The 22,865-nt window shown below is 37.3% G+C and overlaps 1 protein-coding gene across 2 annotated transcripts in view; it reads left to right on the top strand.

Annotated features, from left to right (window-relative positions):
- The window catches only part of Lama2 (laminin subunit alpha 2), a 603,732-nt gene that overhangs the window by 258,649 nt on the left and 322,218 nt on the right, over window positions 1-22,865 (top strand). For both annotated transcript variants that reach the window (XM_057755686.1, XM_057755676.1), the window contains exon 10: window positions 3,334-3,494. In XM_057755686.1, the coding sequence (XP_057611669.1) occupies window positions 3,334-3,494 (161 nt within the window). The remainder of the gene's footprint in view (window positions 1-3,333; window positions 3,495-22,865) is intronic.

Raw genomic sequence — 22,865 nt, 5'->3', positions numbered from 1 at the left:
AGGAAGAGCATGAAGAGAGAGAGTGTTTATGTATAAAGCATACATATCATACATACGGATTTTTACATCCTATTACTTAGACTGTTCTGTAACTTCCACTAGGTCCAGGGTAGGTGTTTGGCAGTTTCACTGAGAGATTTGTGTGCAACATTGAGAAGCAAGTAAAGAGATCACACTCTGAGACGTAGGTGATGCCAAGTGTGCATGAAGGACTAGACAGTAGTACCATGAGTTGAAACCTAATGCTCTGAGGAATACATGTCAACAATAAACTCTCAACATCAAGCAATCAAATGGCAAAATGGTAAAATTCATATTTGGGAACTAATTTCAGTGTATTTGCTCTGGGTAATTTGAGCAGCATCTTTAAAGTAGCAAGTAATGAAGATTGTGTATTTCTGCCCTAACACCTTTGAAATTAAATTCTGCCCTCATGAATTCTTTCCTTTTTTTTTAATGACAAGTCAACTACAATTATCAATAGTATTAAGTCACCAATCAAAATTAGTACATTATTTAAAAAACTATTAGAAATAGAAAAATTAGCTGGGCAGTGGTGGCACATACCTTTAATCCCAGTAATCAGGAGGCAGAGAGAGTCAGGCAGAGTGAGGCAGATATCTGTAAGTTCAAAACCAGCTTGGTCTACAAGAGTTAGTTCCAGGACAGTCTCCAAAGCTACAGAGAAACCCTGTCTCAAAAAAACTAAAAAAAAGAAAAGAAAAGAAAAAAGAAATAGAAAAATTAGAAAAAAATAAATGTATCATATAGTGGTAGCTTAGAAGCAAAAAAATGAAATTTCATAAAACAAAACTTTAATATTGCCCCTCCTTTTTTATTCAATATTTTGCCTTTACTGGATACTCAAAGGGAACTGAAGGTATTGACATTTGCGTCTCCATATGGGTGATGGCTATTGAACCAGGCTCCTCAGGAAGAGCAGCAAGTGCTCCTAACCACAATCCACCTCCCCAACTCCAATAATCAGTACTGTTTTGATGCAAAAGTCTAACAAAAATCACTTTATTACATCTTTATCGATGTAAACTGAATGTTTTATGGTGTTATATCTTCCAGATTTCATGGCCCTAATTAGTATTTATCCGGCCATTTTACCTTTCTCCCTCCTTTCCCGACATATGCATATGTTCTTTGTGCTTGCTATTTCCAGTCATATTTCACAACTCCTGTGCCCATTATGCAAACATGCTCTTGATAGTAATAGAGTGTATGCTTGACTTATTCGTGCTTAATATTCATTTTGTTCAGTGACATGACAACTTATCATGATGTATTCTTGCATTTCATTACCCTTTGTTATTGTCTGATGAAGATCATATTTCATTGATTGGCTCTTATTTTGAAGACTTGTTTCTTGCATTCATTCATTCAACATGTTTCCTATCTTCATCACCAAAGGCATGAACAACAAACAGCAGTCTTCACCTTACAGACGAAAGTTGTTCTTGTGGCTGTATTATCTGTAATGTTTCTCTGTCAAAAGAACAGCGAAATTATAACAACTTTCATATCCCTCCTCCATGTCTGAAATCTGTTCCTATGGATTCCTTCTTTTTGAAAGTTAAAAAGAAATATTAATTTGCTGAGAATTTTATACACTGTATGTTTATCACACTCACCCCACTACTCCAATTCCACCCCCATTCAGCATTTTCTTTAGCATCACTGTGGGGATAAGGACAAGTACCATCGTTAACTTGTAAGTGGTCCATCTTTATTTATTCCAAAGGACTTCCCCATCTGTTATGGTGTTCTGAGCAGGCTTGATTATGTGCTACCAGATATACTCAAGACACAGCTTATTCTTTCCAGTGTTGTGTCACAAGCTCCAAACTTTATGGAAAGCACCCCTTGGTGTGTGTGTGTGTATACATGTGTGTAGGTAGGTACATGGGTATGGTTTGCAGGCATTTATGTGTGAAGTTAAAAGTTAACATAGGTTGTCTTCCTTCACAGCTGTCTACTTTGTCTTTCAAGACTAGGTCTCTCTCCAAACCCAGAGATCATCCATTGATTACACAGACTGGCCATCTCCAGTGATCTGCCTATCTCTGCAAGGCCTAATCCTACTTTCCAGGTTGGCTTTGCAGATGTACACTGACCCACTCAACTTCCATGTGGGTTCTAGGAATCGAAACCCATATCCTCGTGCTTGCGTGCTCCATTTACCAAATCATCTCTCCAACTTTTATGCCTTATTTTTTAATACTTTTAGATCTATTTATTTTATGTGTATGGATGTTTTGCTTGCATGCAAGTATGTGCACTATATAAGTGCTTGGTACTGGCAGAAGCCAGAAGAGCTTGTTGGATCCCCAGAGCTGGAGATACAGATGATTTTCAGTCACCATATTGTTTTTGGAACCAAACCTGGTTCCTCTGTAAGAGCAACAGTTCTCTTAATGACTGAGCCATCTCCCCAGTCCCTCTGAGGTTATTTCTTAGACTCCAGATCTTTTAGTCATAGATTTACTGACGATCAGAAAATGAAGGCCGTATAACCAACATGAGCAGAGCTCAATATGAATTCACAGAGCCAGGAGGAGAATGTTCAGGACCTGTTTGGGTCAGCACCAGATCCTTAGTGTGTATAATGGCTTTCAGTTTATAGTTTTTTTTATGAAATTCCTGGGTGTGAGTAAATATGTACTTCTGATTCTTGTGCCTTCTCCTGGAGTTCCTTTCCTTCTGTTCATTTGCCTTGTCCAACTTTGATGTGATAGCTTTTATCTTATGTATTTTATTTTATTTTGTTATATATAAAAATCAATTAATGAATGAATGAAAACCTAGCCACTAGGGTAAAAGCTAACACCCAAGCTGTCACATATACTTGCTAGGAGAGGGAAAATCAGTTTTCTCCAAGAGAGTGACACTGGGGACATTAACCACAGCAGTATAAGCCTCATGCACAGAAGTAGCTGACAAACATAATGGATTACACAATTTTTGTGTTTACTTTTATTTGGTTACAGTTTGGTGTGTGTGTGTGTTCTCTTTTTTTGGGGGGGGGGTGTTGCTGTATTTTGTTTCCTAGGTTTTACTGTTGTATTAGGTTCTTGTTTGTTTGTTGAAAAAGTACTTAAAATTAAATGGGTAGGGAAGGGAAGAGAATTTGGAGGAACTTAGGGGAAGGGAAGAATAGGGACCAAATATATTTAAATTTAGAATTGCTTTAAATTTTTAAATAATAAAAATTAAAATACTAATTTTGTGATCAGAATTCAACTTAAGAGTTACTATAATTCAAACCTCAAAAATTGAATTGTGTGTTTCTTTCAAAGGTGCTGATATGCAATGCTTCTTTTGCAGGTTTAGTACCTGGGTCTTGTCACTGCAAGCCTGGCTTTGGAGGCATGAGCTGTGATCGATGTGTGAGGGGCTACACTGGCTATCCAGACTGCCAACCTTGCAACTGCAGTGGCTTAGGGAGCACAAATGCGGACCCTTGTGTTGGACCCTGTAGCTGTAAGGTTCGTAGTTTAATCTAGTGTCTCACTGTCGAGAAAGAGGACAGCATTTCTTGACTTCTCTGTTATGCCCGCTGCCATTAGGCACGTACAGCTTCTCCTGTGCATCTTTTAAGTGCATAACACTCCTGAAAGTGTCATTAAATGCTAACCAGGTTCACTGCCACCCCTGCATTTATGTAAATTCTCCAAATACATAGTCCCCCTTAGTGGTCTATGTCACTTTATAACAAATGATTTTTCTCCCATTGCACAAAAATGTGTGTAGCACTTGAAAAGGTAGTTGTTTCAAATTTGTATGTATATACTTTTGCAGCTACTTCTGAAAAGAATTCTGTCAAAGATTTAAAAAAAAATAATTCCCTGAAGTCTGAGTGGAGATAGGTCTTACAATTCTCACCATATTTGAATTCTTCCATCTAATTACCAAAGAGTAAAAAGGCATCGTTGAGTTGATTAAACATTTGATGTGTTCTCCCATGGTTACTCTCAGAAAGGCCATTTTATTTTTGTACCTAGTCAACCAATAGCTTGTCATGTTAACACTAAAGGACATACTACACTGTGTTGAAGGGAGCTGCGGGCAGCTTCCCACTGCCCGGCTCCTGGCCACCTGGCTAGCTTATACCCCGAAATAATTACACGGAAATTGTATTCTTTTAAACACTGCCTGGCCCATTAGCTCTAGCCTCTTAATGGCTAATTCTCACATCTTGCCTAACCCATATTTAGTAATCTGTGTAGCACCAGTCTTACAGGGAAAGATTCAGCATGTCTGACCTGGTGGCTTGCTTCATCGCGTCTGCCCTGGTGAGGAGTGGCATGGCGTCTGGCTCACTTCCTCTTCCTCCCAGCATTCTGTTCTGTTTACTCCACCCACCTATGTTCTAACGTATCAGGCCAATCAGTTTCTTTATTAATTAACCAATGACCTTCCTCCATCATTTCCCCTTTTTCTGTTTAAACAAAAAAAAAGGAAGGCTTTAACTTTGACATAGCAAAATTACATATAACAAAAGTTACCAAGTAAGAATTACAGTTACAATATTTATATCTATTTTATCTTTTACCATAACAAAGGAAAACTATAACTAACCATTCTTCAACTCCATCAAAGACTCCAGAAGGATATAATATTACCTAAGTAAACAAGAAATAAGCAATTTCCAAACTCTAGAAATGACAGAGACATCTTGCTGCCTGTACAGTCACCCAAAGTTCCTCTGTACCATTGGGGCATCCATCGTTGGCCTACAGGCCCATAGTTTCCAGCAGACATTCCCATGAAGCAGGAAGTTTCAAAGGCAGTTCAGTCACTATCTGCTGTGTCCTGCAGAATGTCTCACAGACTCTTTCATGAATCAGAAACCCCAAAAGATCATCTCACCTCTAGGCAAGTTCAATAGTCCTCTCTCTGTGGGTTCTCTGTGTCCAGTTTATGCAATAGTCCAGGCAAGAGCAGTTTCTTGCCCAAATGGCTATCAAACTCCATAAGGAGCCTCTTCGATGCCCATCTTCCTTTTGAAGTAGATTGGTGCTGCCAGGAGCAGATATGTCTCATTGTCATGAAAAGCCCTAAGTTATTAAAACATTAAATGCCATATTCTGTAGTCTTTGAAAGATATGAAGAATGCCTATGTGAAATATATCTATATACATCTAGAAAATCTAACTAACATAACTACAAGCTTAACTATTATAGATGATTATCCATTAACAACTTATATACATTACATTTTTACATGAACTACACAATCACAATACCTTAGTCAAGGTCAGAAATACGTATACATATAACAAGATTGACCTTAAATTTATATCAATAAAGTCAAATCCATACCTATGCAAATTATTTATATCTATATCATATCCCCCTTTAAATGTAAAAGAATATTTATAAACAATATTTGGGAATATGGGCACAGATATTTCTCTCCAAACTGCTTCCTGCTGTATGGAGGTGCTGTTATTCAGGTCTTTCATGGTATAACCTGTGTGCTAGATTCATCTCAGTCAGCAGTTGAGTGAAGTAATTTTTTGAAGGTGTTCACAGCAACCCTTCAGGAGGGTGTGGTCCATCATACCATTTTTGGATAGAAGCAATCCACAGGGTCTCATCCTCTGTGAAAACAAAAGAAGAATCTCTTTTCCAAAGTATCATATCCTTAGATCCAAATTTTGAAGTCAAGGTATTTTCAAAATATCTATCTTGGATTAGTTCAGCAGCATTTATAAACAAATATCTTTTAGCAGCTGTTGTTCCTTCCTCAGCATTCAAACAATTCAAAGAGAACATAATAGCATACAGTATCAAAATTCTCTGTGTATTTTCCATCTTTGTGCATTTTATTTTAACCTTTATTTTGTTATTTTTACTTTTATTTATTTTTTTTGAGACAGATTCTCTGTATATCTTTGTCCTGGAATAACTTTGTAGACCAGGCTGTCCTTGAACTCTCAGAGATCCCTCTGTCTCTGCCTCACCAGTGCTGGGATTAAAGGTGTATGCTAGCACACCTTGAACTCACAGAGATCTGTCTGTCTCTGCCTCCCAGGCATTGGGATTAAAGGTATGTGTTACCACACCTTGAAGTCACAGAGGTCAATCTACCTCTTCCTCTTGAAGTCTCAGAGGTCAATTTACCTCTGCCTCCCAAGTGTTGGAATTAAAAGTGTGTACTACCACACCCAACCACTCTCTTTATTTCTTTATTTTAAAAACTTTAACTTTTTTCTTTTCTCTCCCAAGCCAGCATAAATTTTTTAACACACAGTAAACCATTTAGAGCTTTGCTTTGTCTTTGAATCTCTCTTTACTGTATCTCTCTCTTTTTGACCACATGAGCCTTTAAATTACTGAGCAATATGGATAGGATTAAAGCCGTGGCTTTAACGGCTGAATCCAGCCCATTCCTTAGCTTTCCAGCCTCATGGCGGAGTTACTGGCTGTAGCCATTTTATTGCCACAATTCTATGGCGTTTCAAGGTCCCTGCCAACAAGCAAGCTTCAGCAGCGTGTGCTTGCAAACCACACGAACTGCCTGCGTGAAAAAGTCAGAGTTTGCCCTGGCAAGACAACCGAGAAAGCCGGCATTTTCAAACAACACAGCTTTTTTCCTGCTACAGCTGAAAACTGAAATGCTTTACTCTAGTCTTTCCCAAGCTTTCTCAGGCTTTCTGTGGATACAGTTATCCACGTGGGCGCCATTCTGTTGAAGGGAGCTGTGGGCAGCTTCCCGCTGCCTGGCTCCTGGACACCTGGCTAGCTTATACCCTGAAATAATTACACGGAAACTGTATTCTTTTAAACACTGCCTGGCCCATTAGCTCTAGCCTCTAATGACTAATTCTCACATCTTGCCTAACCCATATTTAGTCATCTGTGTAGCACCAGTCTTACTGGGAAAGATTCAGCATGTCTGACCTGGCGGCTTGCTTCTTTGCGTCTGCCCTGGAGAGGAGCAGCATGGCATCTGGCTTACTTCCTCTTCCTCCCAGCATTCTGTTCTGTTTACTCCACCCACCTATATTCTAACCTATCAGGCCAATCAGTTTCTTTATTAATTAACCAGTGACCTTCCTCCATTAACACTGGTAGCATTCACACACATAGGAAACAGAGGCATGTACAAGTCTGAAAAGATGAGACTGATTTACTTCAGCTACAGAAGTCTGTTCCATGCTACTCTGATTAGTGCATAATTGTATTAACTGAGTGCATGAGCAATCTTTTAAAACAATGGCATGCCATATTTTTACAAACATGAAAGTAATTTTGATATCTTTTATGGAGAATTATAAGCAAGACAGTTAAATTATGATTTTAATAACCTTTTCTTTCCTTTACTAATTTATTATGCTTATCTAGGAATATATAATAGTTGGTGGGTATATTTTGTATATATGCATAAATATTATAGTTTAATAAAATATTTTTAATATCAATACATATTAGGAAAAGCATTTATAAAATATGTTACATAGTATATTATTTGTGTGATTTATGTATATTACTATATGCAATAACAATAATAAAGCTACATACATTTGTTTACATAATAGGCATGTATTATTTCAGAGACTATTGAAGCATTTAGAGACTATTTAAGACTATTTATCTTGAGATTGGACCACTTACTGCACACAGTGAACAGAAAGCCATTGTAAAAGCTTTTTTACCTTGAATATAATAAATTTTCTAGATTTAGTGCCTTTCATTCCAGTATTATCTATAATGAAAACTCTCTCTAAGACCAGCACTGGACAACAGTGATTGAGTGGTGGCTTGCTTCAGGAACCACCTGCCTCTGCCCCCACCCCCACCTTCATCCCATGCTGAATGCTGATGGGACAATCCTACAGCCTCGGTTTTTCTCCTCTCATATGCACTGAGAAAGCTCTTGTTTTTTTCCAAAGTGCTGCAGGCATCTCTCATGTTTGTCACTTACTCCAGTGCAGGACAGGTAGAGCTAAGCTTAAGGTGGCAGAGGAACTTCCTGAGTCTGTAGAATACAAAATTCAAGCAAAAGAAAGGATGCACTTTTAGATACATACTTTTGAAGAAAGGTTGGACATCTGCTAATGTTTAAGGAAGGATTGAAAAAGGAGAGGGAAAGGTTCACTTCATTGGCTTATTTGGGAGATAGAACCAAGAAGGTAGAGACAGGAGAGCTCTGGTGATTAGCTGTGCTCACAGGGAAAGTTCCTGGAGCTGGCTAGATATCAATTCATAAGAAGAGAGACTGTAAATTCTAATGAGAAAAAATGCCACCACGAAGACTCTTAATGCTCTAAAGGCAACACTGAAATGCTACAATAAGCAGTAATTAAGAAATCATAAATAAGATTTAAAAATTAACCAAATAGCATCATTAAAACCTAAGTGGTTCAAAAGTGAAATATTTTAAATAGAAAGCATTAACACTTAAGAAATTCTATGATAAAACATTTGCAGAAAGCAAATTTCATAAGATGTAAGCACAACTGTAAAAATATAAAAAAGTATACACACAAAATGAATGAGTTATTTACATAAAAAATGTGTCACAACATAATTATATCATGGTATTTTATAATGAACTATGTAACAATGTACAGACAATGCACTGTGATGAATTGCCCATCACCTCTCATTTACAAGAATGATAAATAGCTAAGTATTTAAAACAGCTATGCACGCAATTTAAATACTGAAAGGAACACCCACTAATGCAGAAAGGAATGAGATATCTCCTTTTTTAAAAAAAATGTATGATTTGAAATAGTTGTGCCAACTGTTTGAAAAATAATATTGTAAACAGAGGCTGCTTGTTCATTTCCCAGCCACCCACACCCGAATAATAACACAGAAACTACATTAATTATAGCACTGACTGATGACTTAGGCGTATTTGACTCTGCTTCCTCTCTCTCTCTCTCTCTCTCTCTTTCTCTCTCTCTCTCTCTCTCAATATATATGTATCTCTGTTCTGATTTCATGCCTGACTTTACCAATAAAGCAACACATATACAGAAGGACATTCCATATCATCTTCCATTTTCTGTCTAATTAAAAAGGAAGGTTTTAACTTTAACATAGTAAAATTATATATAACAAAGCAGTCATTAAGCAAGAGTTATAGTTACAATATTTAGTCCGTTTACATGTGGCAAATTAGGGAAAATACTCTATCATCTATCTTCGTGAGTATAAAGTTTCATATCTAATTTATCTTTTATCATCATGAAGGAAAACTATAACTATCTGTCTTCAACTCTTCAAAGATCCAAGAATTTACTATTACCTAAGTAAACAGAAAGTATATTGTAAGCAACTTTCAAAACTCTAGAATTGACACAGACATCTTGCTTTCTAGACAGTCACCCAAAGTTTTTTTATAATGTTGGGGCATCAGTGTTTAGCTTACAGGTCCATAGTATCTGGCAGACCTTTCCATGAAGGAGGAAATTTGAAGGACTCTTTTGCCTCTAATGGCAGTTGGTCAGTCACTTTCTTCTGTGTCCTGCAGAATGTCTGGCAATCTTTTTTATGAAGCAAGAACCCTAAAGGACTATTTCACTTTATTTTGGCAAGTTCAGCAGTGATTTTTCTGTGGGTCCTGTCTGTTCAGTTCATACAGCATACCCTCAAGCAGTCCAGGCAAGAGCAATTTCTTGCCCAAATTGCATTGTTACATTGAAAGCAAATTCCATAATGAGTTTCTTCAATGTCCATCACCCTCTCTGAAGTAATTGCTGCTGCCAGAAGTAGATATGTCTCTCTATTGAGAAAAATCTAAGTTCTTAAAATATTTTAAGTGCCGTACTCTATAGGTCTTTGAAAGGTTTGACGAATAGCTGTCCATCTGAAATATATCTGTACATCTAGAAAACCTAACTAACAAGACTACAGCTTGACTATTATAGATGACTATTAATCTGTATTTCTTAATTATATAATTAATTTTTAAAATGAGAACTCAATTGGTAGAGCATGAGACACTTAATCTCAGGGTTGTGGTTCATGTCTCACATTAGGCAACAATTATTTTGCATACCAAAGAGTTCCAAAATAGCCCAGAATGGAATAAAACAAAGGTTTATTTAATTGGGAATAAACTCATGGTAAGGGTAGCAATCCACAGTTCTCTGTGCAAGTACAGAACTGGAACCAAATCCAGCAGCATCTGGAATTTCATCTGAACTTATAGTACATGAGACCATGGACAAAGTAGGCAGGTATCTTAAAGGCTATAGGCTGAAGGAGTTCCCACAACACAATACAGATCCAAATTTTTTTTGTTGGTTTTTTTTTTGGTTTTTTTTTTTTTTTTTTTTTTTTTTTTTTTTTTTTGGTTTTTCAAGACAGGGTTTCTCTGTGGTTTTGGAGCCTGTCCCGGAACTAGCTCTTGTAGACCAGGCTGGTCTCGAACTCACAGAGATCCACCTGCCTCTGCCTCCCAAGTGCTGGGATTAAAGGTGTGCACCACCACCGCCCGGCTTCAGATCCAAATTTTTATGAGAATAAAAATGTTATTGGATACTTACAATAAAATGATAAATTTTATTTAAGTATAAAGTGTGTATGTAAGCATGTATATTCATGTAGTGAAAAAAATAATTGACTTTAAGCAAGTATTCATTATAGAGAGAATCAGTTTTCTTTAAGCATGTGGCCCCTATTAGGTAGTACAGTCAGGTGGAAGGCAGACAACCAAGAGCATGTAGACAGCACAAACTGGACTCGAGTTTAAACAACATGACACAAAATTTGATGGGCAGGGAAAGGGAAGAGTGGAGGTAAAGGGGGAAATGAATGTGATCAAAATACAGAGAGAATTCTCAAAAAGCAAATAAAATAACAAAAATAGTCAAGAATGTAAAATGAAATTCAAAATTGGAGCTAGCTGATACTACCAAACAGCACAGATAATCTGGGGAAATGGAAATGAATGTTTGTCATTGTTATAAGGATGGATTAGTACCACTCACATCCTCAAGATGACTGTCCCCTGTGCTCTAGAAATGTCAGGACTAAACATTTATCACAAACGAGTTGAACAATACATTTTTAAAATGTGCATAAAAGATGTTTTATACATAAATACTTGGTATAATGACACTAAGAAAAATAAATATCAGAAAAAAATCCCCAAAATGAATTATGGTAACCTCACTTTCCTTGTCTGTGCATGTAACCTCTGTATGTTCACCTTATCATGGGATGAACAGCTAGGGTTAGATAGCTACTGCTATAATACTTGCTTAACATGCACAAAACCCCTAGATTTGATCCCAAATACCATCAAGAAAACAGGGAACAGAAAAAAAGTTTGGAAAGCAATTGTATATATGGAACACATGTACACTTTTCTGTTTAATCCCATAAGTTCAGGTAACAATGACTGACATGTCATGTACATTGTAGTCAGGTTTGGAATTAATCTGGGGATGGTTTAGCTGAGCAGAAGGATACACAAGGGTCAGAAAGTTGAAGCAAGATTTTATCCAAAAATCTGAGTATCAGTGATTTGGGGACCCATTAGCTCTTCTGTAACCAATTTCTCAGAGACAAAAAAAAGTAACTAAATCTTCACTCAATCTAATAAAAAGAAACAACCAAAGTGAGCACAATAAATCTACTTGTATAAGGACAGATAAGTTCCAGAAACTTCAGTTAAAAACGGGTTGCCATAAAATTTGCATTCATTTCAATTTGAAAACATTTAATAATTGTAAATTTTTGTGGATGAACACACATGTAAAAAAAATTTAAATATACTGTATGATACCTGTTAAATTTAAAATGATAGTTGACTAGAGAAAAAAATACAAAGTTAGAGCTGAAATTAAATGACAGACTGCTGTGTCTAGTAATACACATATAGGTAAAGTAAACATGTACAATATCAGTCCTGTCTGATTACTAGGTGGTAGGTAAGTGATATTACATAGCATGCCCCCTTCTGAACCTCTAAAATAATATCTAATTTAAAATATAGATAACTGCTGATAAAAAGGAATTTTCATATTTAACAGAGTTTAAAAAGTTCGTAACACTTGTAAAATATCAACTACACTGCTACTTTTTTCACACAGGTTTTCTCTTCTAGACTTCTATGGAGAATAATATTAATAAATATGAACCTCATGTTTATGAATATGAAAATTAGCCAAAGTGTTTCCAAATTGCTATGCCTTTTCTGTACATCTGGAAAAGTCTTACCTTTTGCAAATCACGGTGACAAGTCTTCTAAATGTAACAGCTACCTCCCTCTTGATCATCGTACATATCCTGGTACCACATACTAGAAGTTGCCCCTTTTGTAGTTTGGTGTTGTGCTCTTTATTTCAAATGAGTTGGATTGTAGAATGTGACAGATACTCTAGCCTGACCTTGATCCCAGAAGGAACACCTGACTTTGTTTTTACCAAAGTCTTAGTATACGACGAAAAATTAGAGTCCTCGCTTCATTTTATTTTGTTTTCTATTTATTGTACTTTCTGTTAAGACCTTAGTAGTCCACACGACCATCAGGCCTCAACGTTCCTGTCTGGATTGATTGTGAGGATATGCTACCATTTCTAGATGTGATTAAATCCCTAGTCCTCAGGCTTTCAGTGACTGTAGTTTTCTAAGTTCTTTTAAGCTGCTTAGGAAACTTCATCTCTCCTGTTTATTTTGTCTGATGATTTCAGTCTTGCCTTAATCTCCACTTTTCCTTCAAAGCTTTTTTGAATCTCCTATTAGGAAGCATTCTCCTGTGAAAATCATTTTGTAATTTCCCTTTAAATATTTTCTGTATTTGAATCCTATTTGTGTCTGTCTTACCTCTGGTGATGAGATGAAACCTATGAAATGTCTTCATTGTCACTCAAAAAGAAGGTAACACAATGATTATAACAAAGAAGAGAGGAAAAGAATTGAAACATTATGAACTTTGGCAGTCCATTATTTGTCCCATTTAATACTGCTTAATTATATATACAGCAATGATACTGAGTATTTCTTATCTAAATCTTATTATGTGTGTCTAGAAAACAGATCCTCTGTACAGAATTGTAGATCCAAGTGAGGTTATTTTTGGTTAATTGTTGCTTTGATTTTTCACAAGTACTGAGAAGAGTCCACTCATTGTCTGGTTCTTTTGTGATATTTTCATGTTTTGTACATTCTGAATTGCCATCTTCGTTATTTGTGTTCAGGAATAGTTATCCCATTAGTTTATAAGACTAACGTCATAACATTTCTACGATGAATCTTGTTACAAATAATTTGATCTCTAATCAAAATTTCATAAAGAAAACATAACAGTAACATAAATCTCTCTCTCACACACACGCACACACACAAACATACGCAAACATATACACAAAAGTGAGAAAGATTCTTTACTTACCCAACATTAGATAGGCTCCTCTTACCTCTCTTTCTGTCTAAACCTTTCCTTTGGGCTTCATCCTCAAGTCTAAGAGTGTCTAATAAGAACCCTCATAAATCAGACTCTTGTGAGTCCCTCATCTTTCCCATTAGAACAATCTGCCTTGCCTTCTGCAAGCAAGCTGCTGGGGAGTTTTAATAAGAATTGTTCCTATCTTTAATATTCCCTGTTGGTAGCTTTCTCTGGCTTCACCCTCTTGTGTTCTGTTTATAAAGCCCCACTTATCCTTGGTGCATTTAGAACGAAGCCCTGTTTTTCACTGAGATCTTATTTGAGTAGTTACTTGGTAAAAAACCATTTTTGACCATTTAATCTAGTAAATGGGTATTTCTTTTAAACAACATGGAATAACAGTTTGTGAGAAGTGAAACTCTCTCATTTCTTTTCATCTTTCCCTAAACGAATTATTATCTAAAGAATATGCACTCAACAAACACTGTTAAGTATTTATCCTTCTATGCATTAACTTATTTCAATACTAAGATGCATTAATAAAGACTTTTATGGAAGAAAAACATATAATTGACTACATAGGCCTCAAAAACTTAACGTGACTACAAAATTTCTGAAGCAATTATCATTAAAATAAAAAATAACTTAAATATCACTGTAGATGTTCTCAGGAACTGTGTCAATGGAATTCCCAGTTGACTAACGATAACAGTAATACACACGCTGTGGAAGTTGTACCTAATTTATAAGGTGGCAGCTTCATGAGACTCGAAATGGAAAAGATGTTGTGACTCTATTTCTCCAGAGAGAGGCTGTACTGAGGAAGCCATCGTGAAAAGAAAATTGATGTCAACTCAACAGCATCTGACTTGAAGGGAAAAAAATAGCTACCTACAAAGGTTTTTCAAATTTAGCTTTTTTTCCCTCTTATTTATTTATTTATTTATTAAAGATTTCTGTCTCTTCCCCGCCACCGCCTCCCATATCCCTCCCCCTCCCCTAATCAACTCTCCCTCTCTCATCAGCCCTAAGAGCAATCAGGGTTCCCTGCCCTGTGGGAAGTCCAAGGACCTCCCACCTCCTTCCAGGTCTGGTAAGGTGAACATCCAAACAGCCTAGGCTCCCACAAAGCCAGTACGTGCAGTAGGATCAAAAACCCATTGCCATTGTTCTTGACTTCTCAGCAGTCCTCATTGTCCGCTATGTTCAGTGAGTCCGGTTTTATCCCATGCTTTTTCAGACCCAGGCCAGCTGGCCTTGGTGAGTTCCCAAAAGAACATCCCCATTGTCTCAGTATGTGGGTGCAGCCCTCACGGCCCTGAGTTCCTTGCTCATGCTCTCTCTCCTTCTGCTCCTTATTTGGCTTTTTTTTTGGTGGCAAAAATAGTGGTAAAGAAAGAAAGGATAGCCACTAAGAGTCTTTTGTAGGATAAACTACAATATCTTTTAATTAGGCATTTTTGCTGTGTGTAGTCAATGGAACTATGAGAGTAAAGCGAGCATGCCTCCATGAGGAGATGGGTGTTAGTTCAGGAGGGGAAAAATTAATTTTACATGTGAGATAGGTATGTTCCTACAGTAAATCTATACATATAGTTCATCTGCAGCTTTAAGGGTTCTTAGTTAAGATTACGATGATAATATGACCAAGTATATTACCCCTTGAGTGCCATGGTAATGAAAAATAGTTTGAATACATTGAAAACACTGGTCTCAAGGAAAGTGAAACTTTTAATATCACATCATGTAAGAATGAGCTATCTATTACATAGAATATTTACAATGAGAAATCTATAGGTTATGATTGGTTCATATTTAAAAGTTAGTATATGCAGTTAGAACAATGAAGAAATGACCAGTGAATGTTTACTAGGAATAGTTATTTCCAAAATAAAAGTTAGAAACATGGAAATTGTACCATTTCCTTGGCTTCAATGTAGAAACTATCATTAAATATGTAAATTAGCAAATCACTAATGGACTCTAAACACTTAAAATATCAAAATAAATTGACAAAAGCTGCCTTCCAGAAGCGATGAGAGATTTAATGGAGTAGACTCTGATTACTTAGATAAAATTAAGAGACATTTAATATTTTTGAAACATCAAATTATACTGGTAACTCTTCAAAAGGCAATCAGTACAAAGAAGTAACAGAACAAAAAGAAGCGGAAATATCATAATGAAAATAGCTCTCAATGTTAGAAGTTCGGGATGTGTTATCCTCCCATCAGCAGTTTGGGGACCAGTGGGATGGTCTGCCAATCTTAGAATGTAATAGGTAGGAAAAGAACAAAAACTATGGTTTTTATCTACTTATTTTAGTAAATAGCCTTTAGTAGATAACCACACTTAAAATGCTCCCAGCTGCAGAGGACAATGTTACAATAGCTTAAAACAGAATGCATCTTTTGTATCAATTCTGTCACTTTATTGCTTATTTTTCCTTCAGGGACTTGGGGAGTGTGGTGGTAATCCGGTGTCAGCCGTGGCATATGCTCTTTGTACAAGTCTTAAAGCAGGGATTTTTTTCCAATGTGTACTAGGATATCTGTGCATTTTCCAGTTGTTTTTGCCACAATCCTCTGGAGAAAAGTTTTCTCTTTCCTACCATACCTGGACTAGAGACACAGAGCTCTGACAGGATGAATGAGTCACAGAAAGAAATAATGTGCAAAGCATTTATTAACAATTTGATATGGGTAACAAAGGGAATTACGTTGTGCAGAGAGCTCTTCTGTAGATCAGAAGGTCCACTCTTATGCAAAGTCAAAACATGCAAGTTCCAAATCTCAGCAAACAAAAAGATCTTCCTGTATGAAATGGGGATACAGTAAGAGGCTGACTTGCGGATGGAATAAAACCCCAAAACATAATGCCCCAAACCTCCAGAAAGAGTAAAACTCAAGCTTTTAAGATCATGTTAGTATGAAAGTGCTAATTATATAGGTGATTTTGTAGCATGCACTGTTTAAGTTGAGGGTCCTTTGGCATTGTTCATGCACACATAAAAGCCCCAGAATTACTTCTGCATCTAAATGATATGACTATCTATGACATGAAGTGCATACATCACACCATTGTGTTCTTCAGTAATCTCTTTGAAAACTAGCAATTCTAAAGGAACATTTTCAAATATAACACTATACATCAGCTGTTAGATGTGTTGTCACAGGTGCTTTTTCCTGAAGAGATCTGGTAAAGGAAGGAGAACCTATTAAGTGCAGCTTTCCCCATTGAAGTTTCTAAAAGGTAGAGTCCTAGTGAACTAAGCAGAGTGGCTCAGATTGTGACCTTTTTGTTTTGCCAAATTCAAAAGACCCTGTCAGGAGCAGTATTAGTTAGTTTTCCCGTTACCATGACCAAATAGCCAATAAGAAGCAACTTGATGGAGAGAGTGTTTACTATGACTTAACTGTTTCAGCAGTTGGAGGAGATACAGTCCTTCATGGTATAGATGAAACCGGAGAATAAGGTCGCTGCATCAGGGCAAAGAGAATGAACAGGAAGTGGGCTGGATGATGAAAACATCGGGCTCTAAGTGCAATGATGCACTTTTTCTAACAAAGCTCCAGCTCCTGAAAATTCAACAGGCTTCTAGAATAGTCCTGTCCTCTGGAAAGCAAGACTTAAGTGTTTGAGTCTACAGGGTCCTTTCACATTCAGACTACAGCAGAATAAAGGTCCTGACATAAGTAGGTCTTATAGTCACCACCATTTCTATTCAGTTGTGTGTTAACATTTGTCTCTGGTAGAGCCTGGCAACAGTTACAGTCTTGCAATTTTGGGTTTAATGAGTGCACTTTAATCCCATCAAACATTAACATGAAGGCTCCTTGTAAAGACGTTATGTGAATCACATAACACTCAGAACCAGAGAAGACTCGGAGAGCTCTGCTTTCCAAAGAGACCAGTAAGCATCTGTAGACAAACTGAAGATAAAGTACAGGAAAAACTGGATTGGTTATGTCTAGATATTTCCCCTTATTTGAACAGGGTCTAACTAGTTAGCAGACTCTGATTAATTCCAGTTCAGATGCTTGAGACAGGATAATACTCATTGGTTATAACATTATGCTCTAAATAAGTCTTTTGCCTTGTTGACATTTTGATAAATTGCAACTTATTATGAAAAAACTGAAGGATTAATTTGAGGACTGTGAACCGGACCTAAAATACCTTAGTTAAAATAATAAAACTAAACGAGACAAAAACAGCAGTGAGACACTATGTTCTAACTCATCTGTGAATGCATTATAGGTGTTTGGGGATTCCTAGAGACTGCAGAAGTTTCAGTGACTTCTTAGAAGGACTTTCAGAATTTGTAAAAATGTGTTATATTCACGTTACATTTTACCACACGAACAGCTTCAGATGAGAATAACTGTAGACAGAAGATACACATTGAAGAGCCCAGGAGAAACAAAGCAAAAGAAGTGAGTCATTCTCTCCCAGTGGAAGCATGCAGGATGGGTAATCTCCTACCATGTGTGACAAGGATGGAGTACTGCTAACTAAGGAAGCTCGCTCAACTCTTGCAGCCAGGGTCTTGTTAAAAAGATAGTCACATTACTAGGGAATGCTCAAGTGGCAAATATTTACTTCATCTGTATTAGCCACGGAGTCTCACTGATACAGCATGACTCTGGAGCCTCCAGATGAGTGAGATAAGACATTTAGTGAGTACTAATAGAAAGTAGCCAATGAGAACCTAGTTCACACAGAAACAAAACCATTTTAGAAGGCTGACTCAAATATTTTTTTGGTTAGTTCCCTGCAGTGGAATTTTATTTGCATTTTAATAAATAAAGCTTGCGCGAAGTTCAGAGAGTAAAGCAGCCCTGCTGGTCAGCCTTACAGCTCAGGTAGTGGTAACACACCGCTTGTTGTAATAGGGGCGGCAGGGCTGCGTCCCCGGCACCCGGCCGCCCACATGGCTAGCTTATGCCCCGAAATAATTACACGGAAACTGTATTCTTTTAATCACTGCCTGGCCCATTAGCTCCAGCCTCTTATTGACTAGCTCTTACATATTGATCTAACCCATTTCTAATATTCTGTGTAGCCCCACGAGCTGGCTTACCAGGGAGGATCTTAACCTGCGTCTGTCTGGAGTGGGAGAATCATGGCGACTCACTCACTCGGCTTCTTTCTCCCAGACTTCTGTTCTGTTTACTCCACCCACCTAAGGGCTGGCCTATAAATGGGCCAAGGCAGTTTCTTTATTAAATGAAAGTAATTCCTCCATCATTTCCCCTTTTTTTGTTTAAACAAAAAGAAAGGCTTTAACTTTAACATAGTAAAATTACATATAACAAAATGGTTATCAAGTAAAAATTACAGTTACAATATTTATATCTATTTTATCTCTTATCATAACTAAGGAAAACTATAACTATCTATCCATTCTTCAACTCCATCAAAGACTCCAGAAGGATATAATATTACCTAAGTAAACAAGAGATCCAAAACTCTAGAAATGACAGAGACATCTCACTGCCTGGACAGTCACCCAAAGTTCTTTTGTACCGTTGGGGCATCCATCTTCAGCCTTCAGGCCCATAGTATCCAGCAGACATTTTCATCAAGCAGGAAATTCCAAAGACAGTTTAATCACTTTTTGCTGTGTCCTGCAGAATGTCTTGCAGACTCTTTCATGAGTCAGGAACCCCGAAAATCCATCTCACCTTTAGGCAAGTTCAGCAGTCCTCTTTCTGTGGGTTCTCTGTGTCCAGTTTATGTAACAGTCCAGGCAAGAGCAGTTTCTTGCCCAAATGGCTATCAAACTCCTTAAGGAGCCTCTTCGGTGCCCATCTTCCTCTTGAAGTAGATTGGTGCTGCCAGGAGCAGACGTGTCTCATTATCATGAAAAGCCCTAAGTTATTAAAACATTAAAAATGCCATATTCTGTAGTCTTTGAAAGATATGAAGAATGCCTATCTAACTAAAATATATCTCTATATATCTAGAAAATCTAACTAACATGACTGCAAGCTTGACTATTATTGATGATTGTCCATTAACAACCTATATACATTACATTTTTAAATGAACTATACAATCATAATACCTTAATCAAGATTAGAAATACATATACATATAACAAAATTGACCTTAAAATCCATACCAATGCAAATTATTCATATCTATATCATATCCCCCTTTAAATGTAAAAGAACATTTATAAACCATATTTGGGAACATGGGCGCAGTTTTTCTCTCCAAACTGCTTCCTGCTGAATGGGGGCGCTGTTATTCAGTTCTTTTATGGGATAACCTGTGTGCCAGGGTCATCTCAGTTGGCAGTTGAGTGAAGTAATTTTTTGAGGGTGTTCACAGTAACCTTTCAGGAGGGCGTGGTCTATCATACCATATTGGGATAGAAGAAATCCACAGGGTCGCATCCTCTGTGAAAACAAAAGAAGACCCTCTCCAAAGCATCATATCCTTAGACCCATATTCTGAAATCATAATACCCTTGTATCCATTCTGGTTTAGCTTGGCAGCCCATATAATGAAATGTCTCTCTGTACTTAGCTCCTTCACAGTCAAAAATTTTAAAGAAAACACAATAATACAAAGAATCCAGACTCTCTGTGAATTTTCCATTTTTACATGGCTTATTTTTCTTTTTCTTTTAATCTATAACTATCTGTACTCTGTCTCTTTAATGACTTTATCCCCCTTTTTTTAAGGGCATTAACTTTATTTTCTCTCTCTATTTTTTTTTCTCTCTCAAGCCTACGTATATTCATCCAACACTGTGACTCATTTAGTGGTCTTTTATGTCTGAATCTGTTTTATTGTGAATCTGTAATTTTTTTACTATTCAGGAGCATTTCTTAAAATATTAAGCATTTCTTAAAAACTTAAGTTGCACCATGTATAGGTAATACGGTACCGCCTGTGTCCTGCCCAGTCTAAACCGTAACTGAGCTGTTATTACAGTAATTACGGTAGTTCCTGCCTGAGACCAGCACAGTTCAGCATGGCGGAGCGGAGCCGCTCCTGCCTCAGAGCCATTTGGTGCCCCTGAGCCACACACAGTTCCAGGCACACAGCAGTCCACATTGCCATCAAGCAAGACGTAGCACTTTACTCCAAATGATCCATTCAAAAGCTCTGTCTCCAGCAGGAGCCAAACAGAGATCGCAATGGCGGCACAGCCCAGAAAGCCGGCATTTTAAAACAGCCAGTTTTTTCCTGCTGTTGAGTCAGGACAATTTCTTTGCGGCACGCAACCCAGAAACAGCAAAAAGCTGTCTTAAATTTTCTCTCTCTCTCCTTTTCAAGCCCTCTCAGGTTTTACGTGGAGTTCATTAGCACGTTGGGTGCCACTCTGTTGTAATAAGAGCAGCGGGTCTGCGTCCCCGGCACCCGGCCGCCCACATGGCTAGCTTATGCCCGAAATAATTACACGGAAACTGTATTCTTTTAATCACTGCCTGGCCCATTAGCTCCAGCCTCTTATTGACTAGCTCTTACATATTGATCTAACCCATTTCTAATATTCTGTGTAGCCCCACGAGCTGGCTTACCAGGGAGGATCTTAACCTGCGTCTGTCTGGAGTGGGAGAATCATGGCGACTCACTCACTCGGCTTCTTTCTCCCAGCATTCTGTTCTGTTTACTCCACCCACCTAAGGGCTGGCCTATAAATGGGCCAAGGCAGTTTCTTTATTAAATGAAAGTAATTCCTCCATCAACCCCTTTAATCCCAGTAGCCACAGTAATTGCCATAGAAGTGCATGCCTTTAATCCCAGTGGTGCACACCTTTAATCTCACTCCTAGAGAGGATTATAAAAAGAAGGAGACAACTTTACTCTTAGTCTTATTCTGAGATTTCTGGAGGCAGGATCGCCATTCTGGCTGAGGTCAAGGTAAGAGCCAGTGCCTGGATGTCTTGCTTATCTGTCCCTGGTTTTTATTAATTGTGCCTCAGTTCCCCATATCACAGCGGTTGTCAACCTTTGGGTCACAACCCCACTGGAAAGCATCTTTATCCAAAAATATTTACATTATGATTCATAAAAGTAGCAAAATTAAGTTATGAAGTAGCAATGAAAATAATTTTATGGTTGAGGGGGTCACCACAGCATAAGGCACTGTATTAAAGGGCTGCAGCCTTAAGAAGGCTCAGAACCATTGCCCTAATATAACATTCATTGTTAGATGATGTGTTTGAACATACAAACCTGCTGAGTTAACCCATTCCTGTACTGTATAGTAATGAAATATGTCTGTGTCCCACTGTCTTACATCTCATAAGCATTTTACTTATGACTGTCAACTGCCTCAGTTATAATTCTGTGAATTTGTCTACTGCTTAGCTCACATTAATTATCTCTCATATCCTAAGAGAAGAGGTTCTGTCTCTTAGGATACCCTTAAATGTCAATTATTTGACAGTCAGCCTTTAATTTTAAATAACAAATGAAATTTTTACCATTCAGGAAAGTTTCAGTGAGTTTATTTTAGAATAATAAGTGACAAATGAAACCTCCTTCATATTAAACATTATTTTCACTGTCTTTTTTAGCATAGATGTCTCCCTATACCTCCTGACAAGTATAACTTTTTAACCATGCTTCAAGGTTTATTTTGCAATTCCCTTCTCATCATAAAGCCTTCACAGGAAGAATTTGTGCTTCCTTAAGTATGTTCTCATAAGTTAATTTGCTTCAGAGATGCACTAACCATATTCTACCTCACAGCAAAGTTGATTTCAGGTGTATCCTTTTATCTAGATAGACACTGGCTTTTAAGAACAGAGACCTTGACTCTACTCTCCTTTCTTACAGTACCTAGAATTCCCACTTTAATGTGCTGCTTCAGGTTATTAGATTAAACTGAATATGCAGTGATTTACTTATAAGTTTTTTCAAGGTCACATTACAAAGCTAAAGTGCAGCTAAGGGATTTGTAGCTGATGTCTAAAATTTTCTAATTGTTTAGCTCAGTCTAAATCTCAGAAAAGTGGCATTATTTGCTTCCAATTTAGAGTAAATGAAAAGTAGACTAGACAGAGCCCAGAAGAACACAGTGTTCAGACCAGCTGTACTGTGTCTTCAACAGAAAAAGCTAAATTTTATATTTCTAGAAATGTTTCATCTTTCCTGCCTGTCCAATCTTTTGAAGATTCTCCTTTCAGCTTTGGGGATTTTTTTTTTGTCCCTAGAGGTCTGAGAGTAGATGTATTTTGCTGACATCTATTGTCACAAAATATTTGGAATCAGCCTGGAAAATTTAAAACTGGTGAGAATGTTAGTAACCACACTTCATTTTCTGTACATAGCCAAACTAAATATGAAGACATGGAATGGCACTGTAGGCATGCCATCCTGTTAAGGACCCAGCAAATGCAAAAATATTTGAAGTTATGAATAGGTCATGAATATTAAGAGCCAAAAATCAAAGTTTAAATAAATCTCTCAGATCTAAGAAGAACCTCTTTGTTTGTCTTTGCAAATTTTTCCTTATTTGGGGACCATTTTCTGTCTT

Source organism: Chionomys nivalis, chromosome 2 (assembly GCF_950005125.1).
Source record: "Chionomys nivalis chromosome 2, mChiNiv1.1, whole genome shotgun sequence".
NCBI classification, from domain to species: domain Eukaryota; kingdom Metazoa; phylum Chordata; class Mammalia; order Rodentia; family Cricetidae; genus Chionomys; species Chionomys nivalis.
Note: the sequence above shows the minus strand (reverse complement) of the source record. Positions and strands in the feature narration are given on the sequence as shown.